Source organism: Phacochoerus africanus, chromosome 2 (assembly GCF_016906955.1).
Source record: "Phacochoerus africanus isolate WHEZ1 chromosome 2, ROS_Pafr_v1, whole genome shotgun sequence".
Classification (NCBI taxonomy): domain Eukaryota; kingdom Metazoa; phylum Chordata; class Mammalia; order Artiodactyla; family Suidae; genus Phacochoerus; species Phacochoerus africanus.
This window is the reverse complement of record NC_062545.1, coordinates 141,456,631-141,483,326: the sequence shown is the minus strand read 5'-3', so window position 1 is coordinate 141,483,326 and position 26,696 is coordinate 141,456,631. Positions and strand designations below refer to the sequence as shown.

Sequence of the window (26,696 nt, the reverse complement as noted above, 5' to 3'; positions counted from 1 at the left end):
TTATTCCAGTTTTTTTTCCCCCTCTTTTTTTTTTTTTTTGGCCACACCTGCAGCATGTGGAAGTTCCCAGACCAGGGATTGAACCTGTGCCACAGCAGTAACCAGAGCCACAGCAGTGACAACGGTGGATCCTGAACCTGCTGTACCACCAGGGAATTTCCAGGGAATTTATAAAACAGCTAGGGCCATGTTTTGAAATTTTGTATTTCTAGATTTCTGTGCATACTTTAAAAAATTTTGCTTTTCCTACTCCATTAAAAACTCCATTCTAAAGCTCAATATTTTATTAATAAAGTTAAGTATAGTAATTTGCTGAATCATTCTCTTCCTTGGACTTTTAGGTTGATTCCAATCTTTTGCTCCTTCAGATAAACCAGATGAACATGAAAGAGCACAGAGCTTTCTCTGTTTTCAAATGATTTCCTTAGTTCAGATTTACAGCAATAGGATTATTGGATCAAAAGGGTTGAACGTCTTCAGGCTCTGGATTCCTAGTGAGGAATCACTTTCAAGGTGATGAGGCTGTTTATCCACTGAGCAGGTTGTGCGAACTTTCTGGATTCTGGGGCTGGCTATTAGCTCTTTGCTAATTTGAAAAGTGGTGTCTTATCAGTGTTTGAATCTGCCTGCCTTTGATTACTTCTGAGAATCAATTCCTTTTCCTCATCTGAATTTCAACAGGACTTCTTGTCTAATTCCGAGTGAGGGATGCAGCCTGGAAGGGTCCTGGCCCCCGCCAGCCACTGAACCCACTTGAGGACTCAGGCCTCACACGAAGCTGGTGCTCGGTGATCTCCCACTTGGAATGTGGTGGAGGAAGAGTTCAAAGGGAGGGCAGAGTGACCGGGAACACTGGAAGAACCTGCCCTTGCGCCCACCCCTTCCATCTGGCAATGCGTCCTCCTGTGTTACTAACAAGTCCACCTCCGGCTCCCAGAAGCCGTGAAGAGTTACGATTTTCAGGCTCTTGCATTTATTTTTGAACCTTTCAATAAAATGGGACGATCAAAGAATATCTTTATTTAATAACCAAGAAGTTTAATTCCATAAGGGCCCTTTTGATAAGAATGTGGCAAAAGCAAACTCATGCTGAGTTTCATGTCAGTTATCAACGGTCCTGGCTTATGTCAGGGGCTCTCACTGTAAAGTGGGTCAGAATCCTCTGGAAGGCCCTGGGATCCACCCTGGAGTTTCTGATAAAATGGATCTGAGGCAGGCCCAAGAGAATCTGCACTTCTAGCAAGTTCCCAGGTGAAGCTGATTCTGCTGGTCCAGGAACTCCACTTTGAGAACCACCACTCTGGACAATTACTACTTCCATATGATTACCTTTTTTTTTTTTTGGTCTTTTTGCCTTCTCTAGGGCCGCTCCCACAGCATATGGAGGTTCCCAGGCTATGAGTCAAATCGGAGCTGTAGCTGCCAGCCTGTGCCAGCCCACAGCAACGAGGGATCCAAGCCACGTCTTCGACCTATACCACAGCTCATGGCAACGCGGGATCCTTAACCCACTGAGCAAGGCCAGGGATTGAACCTGCAACCTCATGGTTCCTAGTCGTATTAGTTAACAACTGAGCCATGATGGGAACTCCTCCATATGATTATCTTGAATGAAATGAATGTGGACTGATGGCCTGGTGAACCTACAAAAGAACTCCTTGCTCCCCAGTTCAAGTTCAAGTTCAATGTCAGTGGTTCCCAAGCTTGACTGGACAGTGGAATCACCTGGGGAGCCTTTAAAAAATAGATGCGTGGGTGCTGCTCCCAGATTCCAACTTAGTGGTCTGGGTCTGGGGTCTGGTCTGTGTCTTTCTGGAACTCACCAAGGGAGTCTAGTCACAGCCTGAATGGCCAAGCTGCAGTTCTGAAGCCATGGTTCTTCAGGTGTGGTCCCTGACCAGCAGCATCACCATGGCAGGCTCTTGGGTCCCTGTCCACAGCCCCTGGGCCAGAACCTGAGTGGGGCCTAGCTGTCTGTGTTCTGACATCCACTGGGGTGCTGAGTGGGTTAGATCGGAACTCATACTCTTAAGGGAGTGGTCTGTCCAAACCAGTTGGGTGCTGAGCTGGCATTCACAGAACGGTTTGAGGGCCTAAAGGAGAGAAGGCACCCATGCTGTGTTTGCCTCCAGGCCCTAAGTCAGTAGCTTTGCTAAGGGAAAAGGGTCTTCCATCAGGCCCCTCAAGCAAGGGGCATCCCCCGCCTCCTTCCCTCCAACCAGGGTGCAGCAGCATGCAAAAATTGCCCTCTGCAGAAAATGCAACTACCTGGAGGTCCATCTCGGCCAGGCTGATCAGCATCCGTGCTATAAACCTTTGCCAGAAGCCAACAGGAACGAAGCTCATCTTAAACACCCTCTGAATGGTGTTGGCCGTGGGGTGCCGCATGCCGTGGGTGTCCAGACCGGGTTTGGATGGAAGGAGATGTGGCAGGAGATAGCTGAAACACGTCCAAGGGAGCTGGTGAGCCTGGGGCCTGACCCGGGGGAACACGGCCTGGCCTGGGGCAGGCTCTGCTGAAGTGGCACGGACTGCCCGCCCGGTGCCTTCCTCCCAGGGCCTTTGCCATCTTATTTTTAGAAAGAAAGGGTAATTTATATGCTGAGAATAAATGCTCGGCACAGCGGATCTGTTTCCCGAGGGCTTTGAGATAGAGACTAGAACACCTGTAAGGGAAGATGTGAAAACATCCGTGGTCGTAAACACAGACAAAGCCAGTGGCAGTGGATTCTCTGTAAACTGGGTTGAGAATGGGGAATCGCTTAACATTAACTCTGGGTGGTGAAGGAAAAACAAACGCAGCTGCACATTTCTAAGGACAATGTAGATATTGGGGTCACAGAACATCTTTTGGTCTTAGAAGCTCTTTATTGTCCTTGGCCAGTGGAGCAACAAAATTGCTTGAAAAGTTAAAAGGAGGCTGTTTGTGGAAAGAACCACATTTTGTGAGCGAACTCTTACTCATCATAAGGGTGCTAAGTCACAGTGTCAGTGAGCCATTCAGGACTGTGATCACTTGAAAACTGCTGAAACAGGGCGCTGGGTGTCCCACAAGAATTCCCTGAAAACCAGTATCTTCTGTGTGCCCTGGAGCTAAGGCGGCCGTGGGCAGAGCCTTTGGGTGTGCCTTTTTCTTAAAGGTTTTGCCTTCAGCTTTCCTAAGCTTAAAATACATCAGTTTAGGTCCAATAACGTGCCTTTAGACCTTTCTGGAAGAGACCCCCCGAGAATACCATGGAAGGAAAATTCAATGACAGCATGGCGGGCAGTCTACCCAAGGGTCAGTCCTGTGTCTTCAGCACACGGCTTAACCCTGTTGGGATTCTGCTTCCTGACACAGGAAGGGAAAAGATATCCACCTTACAGGGTGAGAGAAGGAGGGGACAGGGACAGGGGCTGTGTAGGTGAGACCCACAGGGGGCAGACAGTGAAGTTTTAGGTCCTTTTCAGTGATTTTAGGTCTTCGGAGAAAGGACCTTCTCAAGCATCCCAGCTGGGGGGCCTCTCCCCACAGCCAGGCGCTCTCCAGCAGAGGCTCTGATTTAGTCCCTCCAGGTCCTGAGAAGCCCTTTATCTCTTTGATCTCTCCAAACGGGAGGCCCTTGTCAGTGCCCAGTGTGATGTTTCCTGCTTCCTCTGCCTGTACCAAGTGCAGCTTGGATCTCACGGGACCCCCCACACTGATGGAGCCCTGCAACTTCCTGCTTCTTTCTACCTGGCAGTTGTGCTCGGTGCAAAGGGAGGCATCCCAGCTGCAGTTCACGGAGCAGCTGCTCAATACTGAGGAAGGCAGAGCCGACATAGAAGCCAGCACAGAAAGCCCTTCTCAAGGTGACTGGCAATGGAAGCCCTTCTCAAGGTGAGTGGAGCCTTGGGAGAGCCCTGCCCCCCTCACCACTCCCTGCACTTGCTGGAGAGCGGTCACTAGCAGGGATGACTAAGAGGTGAGTTCTTCACATGCCTGTTGAATATAAAACCATGCAGACCGGGATGCTGCGTGGCATCCGCATGCAGAGCCAGCTCACCCTACACCTCAAGTCTGCCTCAGTGGTCAGGCAGGAACCCTTCCCAGATGCTGACAGCCATGGAACACTGCCCCTCCACCAAAGATGCACAAATGCTCACAAGTGGATGGGAGCCTCAGAAGTGCCCTGAAGGTTTTTGCAGGGACAGGAGGTGTTCAAGGACTTTAGGTCAAAACCTGAAAACCATGCTCTAAAAGGAGCAGAGAATGACTGTTTGCATTGCTATTGCTCTTGACCATAGAAAAGCTTATGGTTCGAGAGGCTGGAATTCCTTGTCCCTGGGGCACAAGACAAATTGCTCAGACACTCCTAACTTTGTTATTATTATTATTGTGTTTTTCTTTTTAAGGTGGCACCTGCGGCATATGGAAGTTCCCAGGCTAGGGGTTGAACAGGAGCGCAGCTTCAGGCCTATGCCACAACCACAGCAATGCCAGACCTGAGCCGTGTTTTTGACCTACTCCACAGTTTGTAGCAATGCTGGATCCTTAACCGGCTGAGAGAGGCTGGGGATCAAAACTGCATTCTCATGGATACTAGTCAGGTTCTTATCCCACTAAGCCACAGCAGGAACTCCGCTTCTGAATTTAGATAGAATCAGACACTGCTGGCTATGAGTACTTACCACAAAGACAGAGAAACAACAACAGTACTGATAACACATGACGTCCTTGGAACTCATAGGTATAGGAGACACTTCGTATTTTACATGTACTATCTAATTTAATCCTCACAATGCCTATGCTGCTAGTAGGTAATAGCATTATTCCCATTTTACAGATGAGAGAAGAAAGGTAGCTGGAATTCACATCAGGCATTCTGCCTCCATGGGCTGACTCACTGCACTATAAGCCTCCGTGAAGACTTGCAATGATTTGGCTGATTTGATTGTATGGCTGACTTGCTTTCACGGAGTGCTAATATCTCCTCATTCCTCTAACCTGTCAATAAAATAACCAGAAAATTGTCAGATCTTGGCAATGCTGTGAACTCAAAGGCTGCTTCACTGTCTGCTTCTTCATGGGCCAAAGTCAAGGACACACCCAGGCCATGGTGTGAGGGGTCAGGTGGATTTTGGATTCCTCTTTGGGGTTTCTCTTTTTAGGACTCACTCTTGACCCCAAGGGGCTAGAGCAGGAAGCACTATGGCCTCCCTCCCAGAGCTATAAGGCCGAGTGAAATCTAGATGGGGACTCAGTCAGAGATGGTCCAGGAGGCCCAGCCTGTGTTGATGGAATTGCTGGGCTGGCCACACAGGTTCTAGGCTAGCTCCTCAGGAGTCTTCAGTAGGTATCTCCCAGGAGCTCTGGGGTTGGAGATAGAGTGGTGACATGTTCTATGGCAGGTGCATGGAAAAGAGCTGTGGATTTGGCATTCTGGCTACCGTGTCATTGCCAACATCAGCATCAGACCCAGGAAGTGGCTGAAACTGAAATTAGAGCCAGGAGACCCTGAGCACCAAGCTGGTTTAGGTCAGAGCACCACTAGATGGAACCCATGTACCCCTCCAGGCCCTGCCCTCTCAGCATTTGGACCAAGCTATATAATTAGCATGGCCATCTTTGTCACTCATTCCATTTTTATTCAGCAAATAACCAAGCCATCAACTTCTCAAGGCATGAACTCCCCAAAGTCATTATTATTATTATTATTATTAATATGTCTTCTTAAGGCCGCACCTGTGGCACATGGAAGTTCCCAGGCTAGGGGTCGAATTGGAGCTGCAGCTGCTGGTCTATACCACAGCCACAGCAATGTGGGATCCAAGCTGCGTCTGCGACCTACACCACAGCTCACAGCAATGCTGGATTCTTAACCTACTGAGCAAGGCCAGGGATCGAACCTGAGTCCTCATGGATACTGGTTGGGTTTGTTACCACTGAGGCATGATGGGAACTCCTCCCCAAAGTTATTTTTAATGCCACTGTCATTCTTCCACGTTTTCCTATACCTTTTTAATTGATGGATTTCTTTGAACTCCCTGAAAAGAGACACCCAAGGCATAGGAAGGAGTTGTCAGCAGGGGGTTGGGGTCGGGTGCTGAGCCCGCCCCCTGAAGCCCCAGCCCAGGCAGGTGCGTCATTGTCATGGCCTGTTCCTGGAAATCTTGCTCAAGCCACCATCGGCTCCACCCCAATTCCTTCCTCCAGGAAGCAGCCTGCACAGATCCACCCACGGCCTCACCTGTCGTTGGCAACTGGCAGGGCGATCTCAAACTTGGCCAGAAACTGGAAATACTGCTCTTCCGTCTGCTTCGTGAAGCCGGTCCCAACCAGCAGCATCCTGAGGTCCTCCGCTCTGATCACCCCGTTCTTGGCCACTGACCTGGAGCCCTTGATGTTGAAGATCCTCTGCAGACATTCGGACAACCAAATGGGGTCGAGGAAGTAGAGGTTCCTCAGGCCGTGGCTGGTGTCTGGGAAGTGGAGCAGCGTGCCGGTTTCAATGAGGAAGCTGATGGCTGCCAGGGAAGGGGAGGAGGGAGCAGCGTCAGAGAGAGGGCAAAGGGACCTCTGGGTGACCTCCTCCTGAGGGGGCGGGTCACAGAGTCTTCCTAGGAGGCAACCAACACTCCCAATGCACCGGTCAATTGCACCATCACGCCTTCTCAGAGGCATCCTGTCACTCTTGCCAACGTGCCAATCTCCGTTATTCATGGATTCCATCTTTGCAAATCCGCTTACCCATTAAAATTGACTTGCGACCCCAAATCAATACAGGGAGTGTCTTTGCTGTCATTTCCAGACATGTGCAAAGCAGTGAAAAATTGGAGTGCCCCTCGTCAGGGCCCCGGGCCTCTGCCTGTGGGTACCCGCCTGAGCCCCTCTGCCTGCCTGGGCGCTTGCCCTCCCAGCCCACCCACCGGACTGCAGGTCCTCATAGTCCTTGATGTCGTTGTCGGGCATCTGCTCCACCAGCTGCTCCAGCTGCCTGTCTGTCAGGTACTGCACATCATCGCTCCGGCTGCGACGCTGCTGCTCCGCCAGCACGGCCTCCTGGAGGCCCAGGTAGCTCCTGGGGATCTGGGACAGGTGGGCAAGGCTGAGCCCTCAGGTCCCGAGGGGGGTCTGGCAGCCTGGCCTCACCTGATGCCCTCCAGAGACCTTACTGTTTCCAATCACGCCCCCCACCCCCCAAGAAACTGCTCACATGGGGACCATGGAGCCTGACGATGAGCATACACAGCTCACGCGTCTTACAGGAGGAAGGGAGGGAGGTGCAGATGCTCAGGCAAGTGGGAAGCAGGCCCTGCTGGCTTCAAGCAGCTGAGGGAGGTACCCACCAGCCTCCCTGCCAGTCGCTGGCAGCCGATGGTGCTACCCACATCCTTCATGTTGCACGTGACCTGGAAAATGAGCTGCCGCAGCCCTTCTTGACCTTCCAGGCTCTTACAGGAAAGCTCGCTGTCAGTGCAAAAAAGAAGAGCGCTTATCAGCACACCTCCCCTCTTGGACAAGCACTGCGATAACTTCGGTTTCCCAAGTGTTTCATTCCAAACACTGGCAAGTTGAGAAAGCTCATGAAAGATGGACATGTAGACATCTACTGAGGCCTTACTTGGTAAGGTGTGGTGCTGGCAGCGCCACAATGCACCGTTTTAGTCCATCTTCTCAATGTTCCCATTTTTCAGAGGAGGAAATCGAGACATGCAGGCACAGGGTGGCCCCCAAGGACACTAGCTGGAAAGGCCAGGCCCAGGTTTCTGACCCAGAGCCAGCACACCAGTGTTCATGATACTTCACCCAGAGTGAGGGAATCCAAGAGGCACTGTTTCCATCATCTGCAAAGTGGGCACAACAGCCCCCATACCTAACTTGCAGAGCTGTTGTGAGAATCCAAGGACAAGCCCAGGACATGGGTCCCACCAGCACGGGCTGGTCCTAAACCTCCCCCATGCCAGGACCACGCAGACCCAAAGAGAGGACCAGGACCACACCTGGGGTCTGTTCTCGATCAACAAATGTGATGGATGGGGTTCCAGTATCTATCTCCTGGTGCCACTGGGGCTATGCACACTCAGCACTGGCCCCAGGTTGGGGAGACTGGGAAAGAAAGCACACAGAGGGTCTCCAGCCCTGCCCAGAAAGTCCTCTGGAAGCGCCTCCCCCTTCCCCCCAGCGGTGTCTACTCTGGGGGCTGAGCTGCCACCCTCCGTGCAGCCCCTGGCTCAGGAGACCTCTATGGACAGAGCCCAGGTGTCTCTGGGAAGATGGACAAGGGAGGGGCCAGTGGGAGGCCACGGGGCACGCACTGTAAGTGTTTGAAGGTGATGTCCGGAAAGCCAGTGGCCCTGGAGCCGGAGGGCGAGCGGCAGAGCGCCAGCACGTAGGCACGCAGCGTGGCGATCCTCTCCACGCGGAATTTGGTTTCGATTAGGTCCAAGTGTGTTCCGACAACCAGCACCACGGCATTTGGGGCCTTGGCCTGCGAGAGAGAACCCCATGCTGAGCACCAGCTCCCTTCGCTGGAACAGTTCCCCAGGTGGAGACTGTGTGGACTCTGGATGCCTGGGGCCCCCAGCCATGACCCCTCACCCCATGCACCCCTCTGTAAAGTGCGAAGGCCTGGGGGGCACCTTCCTGGGGCCTAGATCCCTGATCCCTTCAGAGGGGGCCTCAGCTTCTGGGGCACTGGCCTGCACACTGGCAGAGGGAGCCCTGTCTTCCTTCTGAATCCAAGATACAGGGCTCTTAAATTTAAGGAAGCAGAAAAGTACAAGAGCACCACCAACCATGCAGCCAAGGAGGGCTTAAGTGCTTCACGGTGGCCTATGATGCTGTGACAGCCCAACCAAGTACAAAGCGTTTCTTTCTAACAATCCCCACCCAGCCGCTTTTTAGCAATGCCTGCAATGCCCGGAGGACTGTGACCTGAAGGGCTGGCACTTTCTCACCTCAATGTTGAGAAGCCAGAACTGGAGGTTGGCCACAGCCTCTTCCCCCAGCGCCAGGTTCCAGACCACCACATACAGAGCCTTGTCCGTGAAGAAGCACTGGTTGACGGTGGCCATGCTGGCAGGGCCGCCAATGTCCCAGACGTTGAACTCCACGGACTCAACCTACTTGAGCAACAAGGCAGTGACAGGGATACATTTTAGCAACCGGGGTTTTAGCCAATTTATCAAAATGACATAATGCATCACTCTGAACATTGTACATGGGGGCCTGAAAAGGCAGAGCCATGGAAAAGCATGGCCCTCCCTGCTGTTTGTCTCGGGAGCCAGCCATCCAAGGGAGGGAAAGGGGCCCCACGGCTTGGAAGTGGGCTGCTAGGGGCTTCTATCTACTTCTCAGGGAGCAGGGGGCCCCGGACGGCTGACTTCCATGGGTAGAGGCATCTGGAACATTGAAAGCATTGTCTCCACCTCGGCTGCAGACATTTAGGAGACATCCTGCTGCAGGAAGCCTGGGGCTGACGTCAATGCTCACACCAAGGCTTAACCTCCATCCCAGTGAGGCCAAGGCCAAGGCCAAGGAGATGGACCTCCGAACCGTGCAGGTCAGAGGGCAGCACCCACCACGGATGATGGGAAATAGGCCTGACGTGGGAATCGAACAAAAGACTAGCTGTTGGGCTGAGGGGAAAGGCTGGGTAAACGGCGGTGCCTCTATTGTATATGAGGTCAGAGTCTGGCCTGAGCAGCTAAGGCTGCAGTTTGGCCTCCAAGACATAGTGCGCTGACCTGCTTTTCTGGTATAAAGATGAAAACGGACAGCTGGTCTAAACTGGCTGACTGCCCAGCCTCACAGTGAGTTAGGATTCAGCGTTCATAAGAGCAGGTGGTTGTCCTTCAATGAAAGGGGTGGGGGTGGGGGACTTGAATGATGGCGGAAAGGAAGTGGGGCCAAAGGTCAAGAAAAATGAAAACCCCCTCAGGCCTTGGACAACCATTTGCTAAAGAACAGCTGGAAGCAAGTGACATGGAATAACTGCTTAGAAAAGCAGGAGAGAATTCAAAGATTCTAGTTACTTTCCTAGGTTTGCTCCTGGGGTGTTTGGGCTTGGGGGAGGGAGGCAGTAATGATTTGACTGTTCTGGCCCTAATGGGTAGGTCTCCTCTCTTTGTTTGTTTGTTCTTGTTTTGTTTTTTGTTTCTCGGCCACACCCATGGCATGTGGAAGTTTCCAGGCCAGGGATGGAACCCGAGCCAGAACAGCGACCTGAGTTGCTGCAGGGACAATGCTGGATCCTTAACCCATTGTGTCAGAATGGAACTCCACAGGTCTCCATTCTTTGGAGGGGCAGTTTCTGAGTCTGTGTTAAAACATACACTCAGCTTAAATGCCAAATGACTTGAATTGGATTTCCCTGACTTGGAAAGAAATTTTGTGTGAAAGACTGCAACAGAACTGGTCTCTAGCCAGCCCTGCGCTAAATGCTATGGGGATAATTGTGCAGCCTCTGATCCAAGGCCCCTGGGTTTTCCACATATAGTCTCCTTGCCCCTGCATCCCTGCATGACTATCTGTACCCACAAATTTGGCAAGAGACAAGGGAGGCATCACTGGCATGTGTTCACCCCCTGGGCTGGGAGAAGTGGCTCAGGACCCTGCTTTAGCCCCTCCCAGCAGTATTCCACAGGCTCTTTTCTCTTATTCAAGGGCAAGACGATTTTAATAGGTTCACTGCAGGATTCATTTGAAATGGGACTTAAAAACTTGACTTTTCAGAACCTGAGTTGAAAGCACGTGTCGAAGAGGACAGCGCATTCCTTCTGGGACTGGTTGCCTTTCAACCTCCCTTAGGCACCATGCTGATGTGTCTCACTCCTGCCAGGGTAGTTCATTCTTAGCCCTGGGGAGATGCCTGGCCCTGGGCCATTTGAATCACAATCTTTGGGGCCAGGGGTGGCAAGGCCTGGTGCTGCTGTCCTTAAAAGATCAAAGAAATTTAACCATCTCCCATGATTAAGAAGCACTGGCCTGGAACATCAACTTCACTATAATAGAAAATTTACAAGGACATATTAAGAAATTATTCACTGCCCTTGGCAGGAGTTGGTTGGAACCACCACATAGTGACCACTATAATTATCCTGGTTCTCAGACATGAGCCTGAGAAAATCCTGGGCTCTCTGGAGAGGAGGGAGAAGGGGCCCTAGAAGCTCCCTCCCTCCCACAGGGACTCTGCGCGCCGACCGTCCTTGACCTTAGCTCTCGAGCCAGCCGGCCTCTGGAGCTCCCATTTGGTAGTCCTGATGGTGGCCTCGCCGTGCGCCACCTGGGGGGCCCTCCCCGTCTGTAAGATCTCCAGGAGGGTGGACTTGCCCTGACGAGGAGGACCCACGATGACCATCTTCATCTGCTTACACTTTTCCGCCTTCCGCAGCTGAGCACGCAGGTAAGACAGCATGGCTTTGGGGCCTGTGCAGAATAAGTGGGGGAGGGGAAGGGGACAGGGGCTGACATATGGGTGGGATCACGCTCGCGCCTCTCAGGAAACAAAGCCCTGTCTGTATGTTCCAGTGGGGTGAGCTGAGAAGACCACTGGGTCTCTGGAGGGACGATGTGATACGAATCACTCCAAAAGTGAAATTTAAAGGTCAAGGACCTACAGACAGCATCCTTGCTGCCTACAGGGTCAGAGGTAGTTTAATCACATGGTCAGCTGCAGTACAACGGTCCACAGCAATCACTGAGTTCAGGATAACTTTCTAGCGTCTTCCCAAACACAGGAGCTGGAGGTGGGCTCTGTGGGCCCCCAGCTGTTTAACAACTGGACTTGAGCATCTTCCCAAGGCGGTGCTGCTGAGGAAACCCTACCTTCTTTTCTGATCTCCGCAGGCACGTTGTTGACATTCAGGTCTTCAATGTCCAACTGCCAGAGGTTGCCCAGTTGCCCCAGCTCAGGAGGGAGCTCTCGGAGGCCAGGATTGCTGAGGGCGCACACACACCACAGGAGGAAATACACGCATACACACAGACATACATACAAACCATAGGACACACACACACAGCAGCCCGTCAGTCTCTGGGGCCTGTGGGGGCCACCGACAGCCTGCATCCCAAGCCCAACACCTTGGGCTCTGGTTCCAAGCAATCCATTTAAATGCTAATTCCAAAGACTTTCTCCCTGGGAAGCCAGTGGTCCAAATAGCAGCTCTGTCTTCTGCAAATCCTCAAGGCTTCGCCCTGGGTCCCCTTCCCCAACTTTCCCATCTCTTCAGTGAATTACACCACCATCAAGATGAACACTACGTCTTCTTGAAAAGGCAAGGTAACCTGAATTCGTTCATATTTTCATCAAGTTTTACATACTGTCCGGACCCCCGGGGCCGTGCCTGGCAGTAGTTACTCAATACATGAAAAGGTGAATGATTGAGCAGTTCATTAAAACCAGGTGAAATTGCCAAAAGGGCATCATTGCATCACAATCCCTGCCTTCCCCTCCCCCACCTCTTTGACTAATCCTGGCTCTGAAAATCCTACCACTGCTTCTTGGTACACAGATGGATGTTTCCCTTGGCTTCGGTACCGTGTCCTCAGATGTTTTATACAAGGACATTCTGCTTCCCTGGGCCAGTGGAGGCGGCACTGCTGCTCTGGCCATGTACTTACTTTCCTAGGTAGAGTTCTGATAAGCTCTTCAGTAGGCAAACCGAGGGTGGGACTGCGTCCAGGTGATTGTCGTTCAGACACAGGACTTCCAAAGACTCACTCAGGAAGGCTGGGAATTCCAGCACACATGCTGCAAAGAAATGGCAAAGCAGACTATCAGTTTGCAAACAATTCTGGACTTTCATGGTCATGGCGCCAAGGCCAGATAGGCGCATAGACTGGTACAAACTTTGGAGGGCATTTTGGCAAGTCCATCAGGATAAGATGCTCATTTCATGTGTGGCAAAGATGTGAGGACAAGGACACTCAGGGACACACTTTGTGATAGCAAAGGTAGAATCTAGGCAGCTTCCATGCCCCCTGCCCCCTCCCCAGGGAGCTGGTTAAGTGAATAGTGAGAAAATGTACAATGATTACAGAGCTGGGGGTAGGTCTACATACATGGGTATGAAGTGGTACTCAAGAGCTATTGGTAAATTTGTGTACCACAAAACGTGTGCAGACACATGATCAAACACCTCCCATGCATTATGTATGTTATATTCATGTGTGGGCACACATAACATGAACACACACATGCTCTGTTATGTGCATGTGTGCACACATGTGCATGTCATGCGAAGTTATGTGCATGCACACGTTAGAAAATGTGATACACATTTTATACACAGCAGATGTTACATGCATTTGTAACATGTGACCCACGTGTTAGGAAAAGTGTGGCACACATACCACACGTGCACATCCACACAGGTACATGTTACATGCTGTTACGGCATGTTTATACACACACGTGCACCTATGTAGGTATATGTTATAATGTATGTCAGATACAATTGCTACCAGAGACCCATGAAATCCCACAGTTATCCCTGTAGAAGGAATTACTCAGACCAAATATTTGCTCCATGTCCTTTGTGCGGTTCAAAAATTTTGTTTACCTTAGGCAGGTATTACCTTTTCAATTCAAAAATGCTAGTTAAGAGAAAAACAGTAAGAGAGGCTTGGTTTTTATGCTTCCTAAGATGGTATTCTCTGGAAAACAGGCCAAGGCTCTAGTATTTAAGTGACTTTATTAATTAGGCTACTGTGAGATTACTATTAGAATCACGTCATATCTGCTGTTCCCACGGCAGCGCGGTGAGCACATCGAGAATGCTGGTGGGGAGGGTCCAGAAACACACAGCCATGGAACTGAGGGTTGGATGGGAGGGAGGGAAGGGGGGAGGGAGAGAGAGAGAGAGAAGCTTGGGTTCTTCTGTGGGGCTGTAACGATGCTTTGCTGCATCGACCCTCGACCACAGCTTCCCCCTTAACTCTGGCTTTTCTCCGCACATGTAGCTGCTGTCTCAATGGTAATGGGGTACCCTGGCATCAGAGTGTGTTCTTGGGGAGACAACAACGGAATACCAATACTGAAGCCCAGAAAATCTGCCCAGCCAGCTCCATAGTCATGGGACTCAGTGCTGTGGCCCCTATGGAAATAAAGGTGCGACAGGCTTTTAAAGACGGCTTTGTATTCGACCTTGTTCTATAGGAAAATGTTCAGGGAGTTCCCGTCGTGGCGCAGTGGTTAACGAATCCAACTAGGAACCATGAGGTTGCGGGTTCGGTCCCTGCCCTTGCTCAGTGGGTTAACGATCCGGCGTTGCCGTGAGCTGTGGTGTAGGTTGCAGGCGCGGCTCGGATCCCGCGTTGCTGTGGCTCTGGCGTAGGCCGGTGGCTACAGCTCCGATTGGACCCCTAGCCTGGGAACCTCCATATGCCGAGGGAGCGGCCCAAGAAATAGCAACAACAACAACAATAACAACAACAACAAAAGACAAAAAAAAAAAAAAAGAAAATGTTCAAAAAGTCTTTTTTCCTTTTCAATGAAGAAGAATGATCAACTTTAGCCTGCTCTATTTCACATGGAAAGACCATCAAGCATAATAAAGGCTCACTTGGAGTTCCCGTTGTGGCTCAGGGGAGATGAATCTGACTAGTATTCATGAGGACGCAGGTTCGATCGCTGGCCTCGCTCAGTAGGTTAAGGATCTGGCATTGCTGTGACCTGTGGTGTAGGTCACAGATGTGGCTCAGATCCCACGTTGCAGTGGTCATGGTGTAGGCCAGTGGCTACAGCTCCAATTTGACCCCTAGCCAGGGAACCTCCATATGCCGCAGGTGTGGCCCTAAAAAGCTAAAAAAGAAAAAAAAAAAAAAAGAAAAAGGTTCACTTTCTTCCCAGAGAACGTGTTCTGAACACCTGGCCTGTGTGCTTTCCAATTTTAAAGTTTCGCCTTGGTGTTTACGAAGCCTCTTAAAGTAATGGGCGGATGGAAGAAGGAACTTATATTGCAAACAGAGGCAACACCTGTCATAGACTGGCCCAGAATGGAAACTGGGCTGGGCAGAGCACAGCTCGAGGTATTTATGAACTGTAATTATTTATTCATAAGTTATTTATGACTTGGATAGTCTCAATTTTATGGTAAAAATGGCCGTCCAAATTATTTTTGGATGTGGCCACTGTGCCAACATGACTACTTAAATGTACATAAATCTATGTGGAGTTTTACTACCCATCTGCAAACAAGTTATCTTTTATAGATAATCCCTCACTCGAGGTCAACAGCTCGAAAGAAGAGCCCTGCTGAGGGAAAGCATTCACAGAGGGCTTTCACCCAAGTGTGGGCCTCAACTTTCTAGAAGGAATTGAAAAAAATCAAGAGGCCCTTGTCACGCACCAAGGCCCAGTGCAATGCAATCCACCACTGCCAGGGAAACGCCCAGAGCAGTGGCTCTTCCCCTAGCCCCAGACTCGCTCCTGTGGGCCACTAAAAAGGTTATTTTCCAGAACCCGGGCACATGTTATCACACTTTTCTTTCTTCTCTTTCTTTTTTTTTTAAATGGCCGTACCCACAACATACAGAAGTTCCTGGGTCAGGGATTAAATCCAAGCTGCAGCTGCAACCTATGCCATAGCGGCAGCAATGCTGGATCCTTTAACCCACTGTGCCTGGCCAGGGATGGAACTCATGCCTCTGCAGTGACCTGAGCCACTGCAGTCAGATTCTTAACCCACTGTGCCACTGTGGGAACTTTCCATCACACTTTTACTGTGTACCTTTGGCCTTATACTCTGGAGGTTCCTTGAGAAAGCTGCAGGTCCTGCAGGGTGTTGGGCTACCTTCTTGTGCACATCTGCAAGGTCTGCATTTCTAGACTGGAGACATCTTTCCAGTCAACCCCCACGCACGAGGCTTGGTTCGGCTCGACCCAGCGATGGAGGTGCAGCCAAGGTCCACACCAGCAGCTCTTTGCATGCCCATCTACCCATTTGGGCACCAATGAGAAAAAAATGTTTATTTCTCCTTCCTTCCAAGTGAAATCCCTATATCTGGACTCAATTTCCAAAGCCCTAAGGCCCTTTGTTTTGAAAAGGATCGGTTATGAAATTCCAAACTGCATTTCCCTAGTAGCGAGGTTCAGGGCCTTTCTGTTTCTTTCTGGGCCATCTGGACTTCCTTTCCTATGAACTGTTTATATCTATTGCCCAGTTTCTGCCTATTCGGCTGACTTTTTTTTTTTTTTTTTTTAAATCAATTTGTAAGCTGTCTTTGTATATTAGGGACTTAAGCCAATTTATGTTGCAACAGTTTGTGTTGAAAATATTTCTTCTTCGTCTGTTTGCATTATGACTTTTGTTTATGATGTCTTTTACTGAACAAAGCTTTCCATTTTTACAAAGCCCAAGATTTAGGTCTTTTTTTTTTTTTTTTAAATGACTTCTGGATTTCCCACCTAGCTTTTAAAGGTCTTCCCACCCCCAATTTATACATCCATTCTCTTAAATGTTCTTTTTCTTTTACACTCCAAGGGGCTATTGACATGAAATTTTGTAATTGATGTAAGGCAGGGCAGCCGCTGGTGTGTTTTCCCCCTTCCAGCTTGATAGGCAGTTAAACCAACACTATTTATTAAAATGATAAAACATTTTTTCCACACTAAATTGAAATGTCCTCTTTGTCATATATTAAATTCCTATATTAGGTCTATTTTTGGACCCTTTTCTGTTCCACTGATGATGTGTTACTTTTTCAATGATATGTAACACATCCATACGTGACTGACATATGCTTCTCATATGTATACACACCAGTTCATCAAAAAAGGGCAATGGGTGGGCCTACTATTTAGTTCATCTCTTGCAAATGTGTCTTGGCCTCTGTGGTGCTTCTTATCCACACCTCACTCTAACAACACTTACAGAGTGCCTGTCAACATAGATCGATCAAGTCAAAGAAGAACGTTATATTACATTAAAACGACCTAAATATCAGTTCCTGTTCTAAGGGGCAGCATCCAGAAGGACTTATCTGTGAGCATTAACAGCTTTAGAAGTCCTGGCTTTCAGGTTAAAAAAAGAGGGCTGGTGGTTGAACTTGAAGGACAGACCTGCACCGCCCCCCCCCACCCCCGCCCCTTACAAAAGATAATGAACGAAAAGAACTGTTTTCCTGGAAATAGCCTCTGCTGAACTGGCCTTGTTGTGTGACCAGTGCAAACAGAAAAGTTCTGTTTCTGCTGAGTTTGGCGTGTGACCTCAAGCCCCTCCGGAATCTCAGACCAACCAGGACGGCCTGCAGGACCAAGGGTGGCTCTGTTCCCATGTGGACCTCACAAGATGCCACAGTGTGGCCATGAGGCCTTCACAGCGCTGCCCCTGGGCCCCAGCACTGGATCCCATAGTGTTGGCTGAAACCTGGCTCTTCACTGAGTAGCCATGTGACCACATCAGTCAGGCCCTGTGCTATCAGACTGAATTATGTTCCTTCACATCCATGCGTGGAAGCCCTGACCCCCAAAGTGATGCTATTAGGAGACGGGGTCTTTGGGAGGTGATCAGGTTCAGATGAGGTCATGTGGGTGGGGCCCTGATGATGGGGTTAGTGCCCTTCTGAGAAGAGAGACTAGAGGGCTCTCTCTCTCTCTCTGTCCTGCGACAACACAGCAAGAAGGCAGCTGTCTGTAAACCAGGAAGACGGCCCTCCCTAGAAACTGCCCACGCACCCTGATCTTGGACATCAGCCTTCAGAACAGTGAGAAAATACATTTCTGTTGTTTGGCTCCCCCAGTCAGTGGTATTTTGTTATGGAAGTCTGAACTGAAGAAGTCCAGGAGGCTTAGTTTCCTCATCTGCAAAATGGGAAACCACAACCCATATGTCACGTTGTGATGATTAAAGAAAGCCTAACACATGTAAGGTCTCCAGGGCAGTCCTCACAAGCAGCAGGCCATCTACACACAGTACCTACTGGTCTATGGGACTGTAAACAGGAAGGGGGGTTTCAGGACCCTTGCAGGCCATCCATGTGACATTAGCCACAGGCATGATACTTCAAGCATGGACATCTCTGGCATCCGCACTGGGAACTGCAGGAGAAAGCCCAATGGGAGGGCCATCCTCACCCACCTCAGGTGGGGAGCAGGGGCAGGGTTCTGCCAGCTGTCTCATCCCCCAGCCCTGACTCACACACCTGTCTCCGTCCCTGAACGCTGGCGGCCTCTGGTGGTGAAAAAGGAAATTCGCTTTGTTTTAAGTCCATCTTCATTTCTGTAAGGGGAGAAAGGTCAAAATTTGAGGAAAGCATGGCAAAGACATTCCTGTTTTAGCTGTGACTATATAGTGCCAGGCAGAGAGAAGGAGAAAAATCCATGAGCAGCTTGTTTGGGCCCCTGCTGCTGACATGTAAGCATGGAGAGCCAGTGCCTACTAACTGGACAGTTGTGCTCAGAATTCTTTTGGGAAGAAAACACGCAGAGAAGGTGATCTAATGCTGGCAGAATGACTGGTGGTTTCCCATTCCTGAGCTTTTCCAGCTCAGGCAGGTGCAAGTGTTTGTGTGCCCGGCAGGAACACCCATTCTAGTGGGCTGTGATGTCATGACGTTCACTGGATTAAGTTCCACTGAGATGCTACAGAAGTGGCTCTTAGCAAATAAGTGTGTGTGTGTGTGTGTGTGTGTGTGTGTGAGTGTGTGTTGGATCTCCCCACCCCAAGGGCCAGCTGAGCTCCTCCCCAGGCTTTCCTCTTTTATTAGAAGACCTTGGAAGGTACTTTTTATTCAATCTACATAAACATTAGTTAGTGATTGGCAAAAAACTTTTTTTAAATTTTATTTTTATTTTTTTATAAGCTTCTGGGTTGGTGAACACACCTACCTGCTGGAGGGTGGTATAGCCTATTTTCATGGGGACAGAAGCCCTTGTACTAAGAACCCTTCCATTTTATTTCATTTCATTTTATTTTTATTTTTTGTCTTTTTAGGGCTGCATCTGCAGCATATGGAAGTTCTCAGGGCTAGGGGTCAAATCGGAGCAACAACTCTCGGCCTACACCACAGCCACAGCAACGCCAGATCTGAGCCATGTCTGCGACCTATATACCACAGCTCATGGCAACGCTGGATCCTTAACCCACTAAGCAAGGCCCGGGATTGAACCTGCATCCTCATGGATACTAGTCGGGTTTGTTAACCACTGAGCCACAATGGAAACTCCTAAAGAAAATTTTAAAATTTATTTTTAATTTAATTTTTTTCTGGGGGGGTAGTGTCACAGTATGCAGCAGTTTGCTGTGGGATGTCACTTCTCAGACCAGGCACTGAACCTGGGTTGCAGACATGAAAGTATCAAGTCCTAATCTATAGACTACCAGGGAACTCCCTTGGCAAAAACTTGTGACTAGCATGACAGGGGAGGCTAAAATGAGATTCTCCAGGAGCCTTTAAAAATTAGAAATGGGAGGACACTGTTATGGGGTAAATTGTGTCCCTCTGACGTCCAGATTCATGTGCAGAAGTCCCAGCCCCCAGAACCTCAGAAGGGGACTGCATTTGGAGACAGGCCTTTAAAGAGTTCATCAAAACAAGGTCACAAGGGGGTTCCTAATCCAGGATGGCTGGTGTCCTTATTATAAGGGGAGATCAGGACACAGACACACAGAGGGAAGACCACATGAGGACTCAGGGAGAAGGTGGCCATCTCCACACCAAGGAGAGAGGCCCCAGGAGAAACCAACCCGAAGGACCACTCAGACTGTGGGAAGCACATGCCTGAGCTCTGAGCTGCAGGGCCTGTGGTACTGTGTCCTGGCTGCCCGGCAGGCTTGTAGAGACACCACCCCAGGGGTCTGTCGGCTGTGTTTACACACATGTGAGACCTTGCCGAGGACAAAGACCTCTGCTTACTTGCCAAATTGGTTTTTGGAGAGATCCAGGGTTTTGAGTTGTCTGCAGGTCCACTTCTCTTGAGGTGGCAGCGCCACCAGCTGGTTTCCCTGTAACTTCAAGAACAGAAGGGCCTGGACAGAGGGGGAGAGAGGCAAAGATGACGTCAAACACCAACAGGGAGGCAGAACTGAGGGAAAATCAGTTCCTTGCAAAGAGCAGTCACGCGATGATAACCCACTCACTGTCACAAAGATTCCAGCAGCACAGGCGCTTCAGGGTCCCTTAAAACTCATGAAATTATAGCAAGCAGAGCAGATGGGACAATTATAGAAGTGCCTTCCTTCCAGATCAATGGGAGGCAATTATTCCAGAATGAAAGGAGTCTAAGTACTTCTCAGAGCTAAGGTTTTATTTTTATTTATTTATTTATTAATTTAAACAGCAGCATATATAAGTTCCTGAGTCAGGGGTTGAAATGGAGCTGCAGCTGCCAGCCTATACCACAGCCTAAGCAACACTGGATCTGAGCTACATCTGCAACCTACACCACAGCTTGTGGCAACACTGGATTCTTAACCCCCTGATCGAGGCCAGGGATGGAACGTGCATCCTCACAGAGACTTCAGGTCCTTAACCTGCTGAACAACAATGGGAACTTCTTGAGACTTCTTAAGAGTAACAATTATTTGTGGACCTGTCCTGGGAACAGCAGCTGAGTCTGAAGGCCCTAGAGGCCATCGCGTTACCACAGGAGGGGGACACAGCATGGCGCCTCCTTGGGCCAGCCTGCGTGACACCCTGGACAGGGGCCAGGTGGCAGCAGCGACACTGAAGGTGACTGGCCTCAGCTGCACACTCTCTGCTGGCCCGACATTGATGCCTTCAGGGCGGTGAAGGGTTTCCCATTTGGGGACCAAGTGGTGAAAAAGGATCCATGCTCTGCCTTGAAAGGTTGCCATTGGGGGTTGCCAGATCTGCAAACAACCTAAGGTAAGAAGGCAGCAGTGCCTCCCCGCACCCCCAGCTTCCTCCCATCTCCCCCCCCTACCCCCCGTAGCCACCCACACACCCAAGGGCACTTCCTGAATTCATGACCAGGAATTCCAGTTCTGTCACCTCCGGGGAGGGAGGCAGGGACAAGAGGGCTCCGCCCTGCAGTACTGCCTGGGCTTTATGCACCAGCAGTCCTGGGGGGCCCATCCCAAGAGCCTGCAAGAGAGAGAGCTAGAGAGGCATCTGGGCTGTGCTTACAACTGTCAACATTCAAGAAAGTGCTGGAGGATGAAAATCCATCATCCACTGCCCTCCCAGAGCTGTTTCCATTGTGCACATTTCCTCTCAATCTTTGCACACAACTGTGCACATTTTTGAGAGTTTAAATTTTCTTTCAACTTCTTGTTTTTGCCTCGGAAGCTCAGAAGCAGCACACCGTGGTGTGTGTGGACTGATTTTTCTTACTAAGGCTGAAAACGAGAAATAAAGTGCTGTCAGACTTACATCAAGCTGAAAAAGTCCCAGGGGAACTTCTTTGAGTGCATTTTCTGAGAAGTCCACATCCTTAAGGTGGTTCTTCCAAAACACAGCCATTTTGTCTGGTAGAGACTCCAGGGCATTTTTGGATGCTTTGCAACATTTCTAGGAGGATGACGAGAAAGAGGATATTAATGAGCTTTTTAAACGCTGTGGCGTCTCTGAGACTGTTTCCAAATTTAATGTGGAAAACAAGACCATGACAATACAGCTTTGCAATAAATACTATTCAGTTAGTTAAGAGGCTACAGACTGTCCTTGTCCAATTTTCTTGTCCCTGCTCCAAGGATGAGATGGGGACGGGGAGACCAATGTGGCTCACGGTCCTTTCCCTTCCCTCCAGAACATCTGGCCCATTGTCTTTGGAAATAATGAGACAGTTTATCTGGAGGGGAGCCAGTTGCTGACACACATATGTTTAAACCAGAACTGTTAGGGCCAGGGATGGAGAATTTCCATCTTTGCTGTTAAAACCAACAGCAATCGGAGTTCCCATTGTGGCTCAGCGAGTTAAGAACTTGACTAGTATCCATGAGGATGTGGGTTTGATCCCTGGCTTCTCTCAGTGAGTTAAGGATCCGGCGTGGCCATGAGCCGTGGTGTACGTCAAAGGCGTGACTCGGATGTGATGTTGCTGTGGCTGGGGTGTAGGCCAGCAGCTACAGCTCCAATTGGGTCCGTAGCCTTGGAACTTCCATATGCTGCAGGTGTAGCCCTAAAAAGACAAAAGGAAAAAAAAAAAAAAAGAAAAGAAAACCAACAGCCAGCAGTAAAACACAAGTATTCTTTACCCCGTTCTGTTTAAACAAGCAAACTTCCCAAGAAATAAAAACACCATTTAATGGGCAGCTCTAGGGATGCAGACCATGCCTTCTTTTTTATTTTATTTTTTTTTATTTTACAGCTGTCCTAAAAGAAAGACCCTGCTGTTTTGGACAGAACTCATCCTGTGCCCAACGTGCAAGGCCCATCACTGGAAAGTCCTCTGGGTGTAATACAGTGTGAATCTCAACCCCAGAGCCAGGTGGGCTGGCCCTTGGGGGAGTTACCTGCCTGAGACCCTCAGTCGCTGGATACTGAGTGACACAGCTTGGGTCTAACACAGGGAGAGATCTGGGTGGCCGCCGAGGGGAGGCAGTGTGCCAGGGCACCCAGCTCCTTGAGGTGCATGTGGACATGGAACTGACTGGTCCCTTCATGAGTTCTGGTAAGATACTAACCAAAGGGCAGGCCCAGGCATCTGGAAACACTTTCAGATTATTTCTGGAGACATTCAGACAACTGAGTGACTTGAAAGCATGAAGGAAAAGTGCGGGGAGTTCTGTCAATTTATTGTCAGAAATATCGAGTTCCTGTAGCTTCCGTAAACCAATCCAGTTCGTGGCTAAGGGGCGAAAAAAAGAGGATGAGTTGGTGGAAATATCCCAGTCCAGAAGAAAATGATAGGGTTTGGGGATTGGCACATGCACACTGAGGTTTATTGAATGATTGGCCAATGGGGGACCTGCTGCATAGCATAGAGAACTCCACCTGCTGTATAACACAGAGATTATATTCTGTGATATTCTATGTGGGAAAAGAATCTCAAAGAGAATGGACGTGTGTATATGTCTCACTAAATCACTTTGTTGTGCAGCAGCAATGATCACAACAGCAATAAAACTTTAAAACAAAAGAAGAAAATGACAAAGGAAGTCAGGTTACTGATGATGACAACATACCACTTTCTTCTTCGAACAATTTTTCCAAATAATTTTTTGAAGCTGTCAGTTTCTGAAGTTTGGAGAGGTGCAGGAATCCCAGTGGGAGGTAGGACAACTTGTTGCTGGAAATGTCAATTTCCAGGAGCCTGGGGGAGAAGGAAGTGAAGGCACCAGAAGAAAGAGGGAAAGCCTCACGGTTACACTTCTCTGAATACATCTCTCTTTTTCTCCTTGCAAAATGTTAAAGAGTATGCATTGAAAATGCAGCAGATATCATGTTTATTCACTGCATTCCTGTCACTATGGCCTGTGGAGACAAAGTAAACCAAGCCTCTCTTTGGTGAAGCCGGGTCTCATTGACCAACAGGGATGAAAACCTTTCTCACATATGTGTTAGCAGGAGCTGGTGGCCTGGATGCTGCTGGGAACCCACAGAGCTGTGCTTTTAGCCTTTTGGACCCTCAAGGCTGCCCTGGTTAAGGACCCCCCCAACTCCATGGCACTTGGTTAAATTTTGTGTCCAGGCTTCTTTCCCAGGGGTTATTGCTGACCCTAAGCCCTTTCTGACATTCTTTCTTATGTCACTTAAGCCTCAGCTTTTGAAATCAGCTCAAATCCTTGGTGTTTCAGTTGTGGCTCAGCAGGTTACAAACCCAAATAGTATCCATGAGGATGAAGGTTTGATCCCTGACCTCTCTCAGTGGGTTAAGGATCCGGCATCACCGTGAGCTGTGGCGTAGGTCACAGATGTGGCTCGGATCCTGCATTGCTGTGGCTGATTCGACCCCTAGCCTGGGAACCTCCATATGCCGCAGGTGCAGCCCTAAAAAACAAAACAAAACAAAACAAAAAAAGAAAGAAAAGAAAAAAAGCAATCAGCTCAAATACCACCTGGAATGAGGCCTTGCAGGTAGGTATGCATCATGCAGGGGGAGGTCCTCCCCCTCCCCACGCAGCCTCACCAGGAGGCTTGGTCCTCTTCCCAAGGCCTCCCCGACAAGGAGATGGGAGCTGCCTATACCGTCAGCCTACTGCCAGAGTTCTGAGGGATTCGGTGTCTCTGAGGCCCTGCCCACTCATTTCGCTCGGAGGTGGACCAAGAGCTGGGGTCTTTGGGCCCCCTGGTTTCTGCCAGCTCCCCTCCCCTGATTCCTGTGTGACTGACATCTCAGGTAAGGAGGCTTGCGTGGCCGCCAGCCAGCGGACAAACCATCCCGCTAGACCTCTAAGGTTCACCTGGAAAGGAGGCGGGACTTCATGCCCAAGAGCTTGCCTAAGGGTAGGCAGAACACTCTCCTCCCATTTTAGCTGAAAAATCTGTTTTCAAAGGCACCAACCACAATCAGGGAGCATGATCGCAGGAGGATGGGGAGAGTGGCCAGGTTCCGGTTCTCACGCCAGGGGCCGCAGGGCAGGGGCCCACCTGGAACAGATGATTTCGTCCGATGACTGCACGCTGGGTAGCTCCCCCAGGTGGTTGTCTGAGAGGTTCAGCTTCCGGAGGTTGATCAGTCCCCAGGGGATGACCGAAGGGAGGGATGCCAGGCAGTTGGCAGAAAGGTCCAGCTCCGTGATCTGGCAGGAGATGTCGATGAGCCAGTCCAGATCCACCCAGGGCAGCTTGAGGTGGGACCATTTCACATGAAGAGCCTGGATATTGGAGAAAGGGGAAAGGCACATACTGGAGATAAGCCCAGGGTCCGTGCAGGCTTGGGATGAAGTGATTATTCACGTGTGAGTCTATCTGCTCATCTCAGCGGAGTCCCAAGAGGCTGGGACCCTGTGGACAGGAGGAGGTACCTATTTGTCATGCACCTGCATCCCCAAGGTGATCTCTGCACAGCTGCAGCTACTTACTCTCCAGCCTCTAGAGGGAGCATGTGAGCTTAGTGTCACCCCTTTCAGGGCTGATGAGAGCCAGGTAGGAAACAAAGCAGGAATGGCCTCTGCTCTGTACAGGCAAGGCCACCCTAGTTTGGAGGAGCCTCACAGACTGGAGAAGAAGGCTGAGACCCAAATCTGGGACTTCTTACCTCCCTTCAGGGCTCTCTTCCCTGTAACTAGAGCAGTTGCCGCCTGCAGCCGCTTTACACCCAGCTGGGTGCTTTGTGGATGGGCTGCCTCCAGAGAGAGAGACTGAATATACAGATAATGGACAGACTGTATATAAAAATGAGAACTCTGAGCCACAACATGCAGCAACCTGCCAGGAAACTGACCCCCTTATCAATAATAAATAGTCCAGGAAGCCAGACTTGCAGAAGCCATACTGCAATGTCTAGTAACAATCCAGGAAGCTAAACAATAACTTCTATAACAACTGGCCCCAAATGGCCAGGACTCGATTGATAAGTGACAGTTTCCCTAATCTTGTCCCTGCTTTCAACTTAGAATAACAAGGAAAGCCAAACGAGCTCCCCTAACCCTTCACCTAGGATATCCCCTTCTGGTTAGCTGCCTCCAGCTTCTAGTCTGGGCACACCCAAATCTTCTCTTTATCCACAATAAAGATTCTCTACTCCTCTGACAAAATGCAAGGAACAGCAAGCTCTGAATATGTCTCCTTTGCTTTTTTCATTGGATTGGGTCATAAAGGCCAGGAGTTTGCTGGAATATGTGGGAAAAGAGATCTGGTCAAATTTGCATGGGCAAAGCTTTTTTCTCTTTTTGATTATCAAAAAATTGGGGGTTCAATTAGGTTTCTGGGGAAAGGAAATTGGATTTTTGACTTGTTTCTCTAAAGCAACCAGAAATCCATATCAGAAAACTAGAGAAACAAAAATTACTGCTTTACTAACAGGCAAATCTAACAACCAGACAGACAGGGAAAGACACCAATACCAGGAGGTAAGTTTGCTTTCAAAATTGGCAGCAGCAGACCGACTTCCTTATATGGCCACTAGGGGGCGATGTGTTCCTTCTCGTTATCTCCTTAGCTAACTTGCTGGGATTGGAAAGGCTGGGTCTACTACATCCTCTCAAGGTCTACTCTCTGAACCAAGGAGAAGAGGGACTGTCTCTGCCTGTCTTTCTCCATTCACCTGGATGGTGTACTGGATTTTGGGTCATGAGAATGGAGCTTTAGTCTCAGTTCCTTTTTTTTTTTCCTCAGACAAGTCAAGCTATTGATGTAGACCTGTTTTTATTATTATTGCTTCCCTATTTATTTATTTATGGCCACACCTTCAACATGGGGAAGTTCCTGGGCTAGGGATCAAAGCCATGCCACAGCATCAACCCAAGCTGCTTCAGTGATAACACTGGATCCTTAAACCACTACGCCGCAAGGGAACTCCCCCTCAGAGGTTTTTGTTTGTTTGTTTGTTTTTAAACTTCAAAACTGTAGAAAAATTGAACTAGGACACAATGCATATCCATTCATATACTCTTCACTTAGACTCACCAACTGTCAGTATGTTGTATCATTTGGCTTCTTGCTTTATCTCCTGTTCCTCTACACACAGATACAAGCAAACGCACAACACATTTTCATTTTTTCATAAGCCATTTGAAAGTAAATTATAACCATTCTGGCACTTTATGCCCAGATATTTCAACAGGTGTCTCTGAAGAATAAGAATATTTTCCTACAGGAGAACCATATATTTATCATTTTCAGGAAATGGCATTGATACAGTATTATCACATCCACAGTCTATGTT

At 49.4% G+C, this 26,696-nt stretch overlaps 1 protein-coding gene across 2 annotated transcripts in view; it reads right to left on the bottom strand.

The window, feature by feature from the left end:
* LRRK1 (leucine rich repeat kinase 1) overlaps positions 1-26,696 on the bottom strand; it is a 129,461-nt gene that overhangs the window by 26,358 nt on the left and 76,407 nt on the right. For both annotated transcript variants that reach the window (XM_047766850.1, XM_047766851.1), the window contains 15 exons: positions 24,458-24,684; positions 23,053-23,180; positions 22,552-22,715; positions 21,299-21,436; positions 19,820-19,932; positions 18,107-18,183; positions 12,584-12,713; positions 11,789-11,901; positions 11,175-11,389; positions 8,920-9,084; positions 8,278-8,450; positions 7,309-7,429; positions 6,889-7,048; positions 6,210-6,486; positions 2,269-2,440 (listed from right to left, as the gene is read on the bottom strand). In XM_047766850.1, the coding sequence (XP_047622806.1) occupies positions 2,269-2,440; positions 6,210-6,486; positions 6,889-7,048; positions 7,309-7,429; positions 8,278-8,450; positions 8,920-9,084; positions 11,175-11,389; positions 11,789-11,901; positions 12,584-12,713; positions 18,107-18,183; positions 19,820-19,932; positions 21,299-21,436; positions 22,552-22,715; positions 23,053-23,180; positions 24,458-24,684 (2,373 nt within the window). The remainder of the gene's footprint in view (positions 1-2,268; positions 2,441-6,209; positions 6,487-6,888; positions 7,049-7,308; positions 7,430-8,277; positions 8,451-8,919; positions 9,085-11,174; positions 11,390-11,788; positions 11,902-12,583; positions 12,714-18,106; positions 18,184-19,819; positions 19,933-21,298; positions 21,437-22,551; positions 22,716-23,052; positions 23,181-24,457; positions 24,685-26,696) is intronic.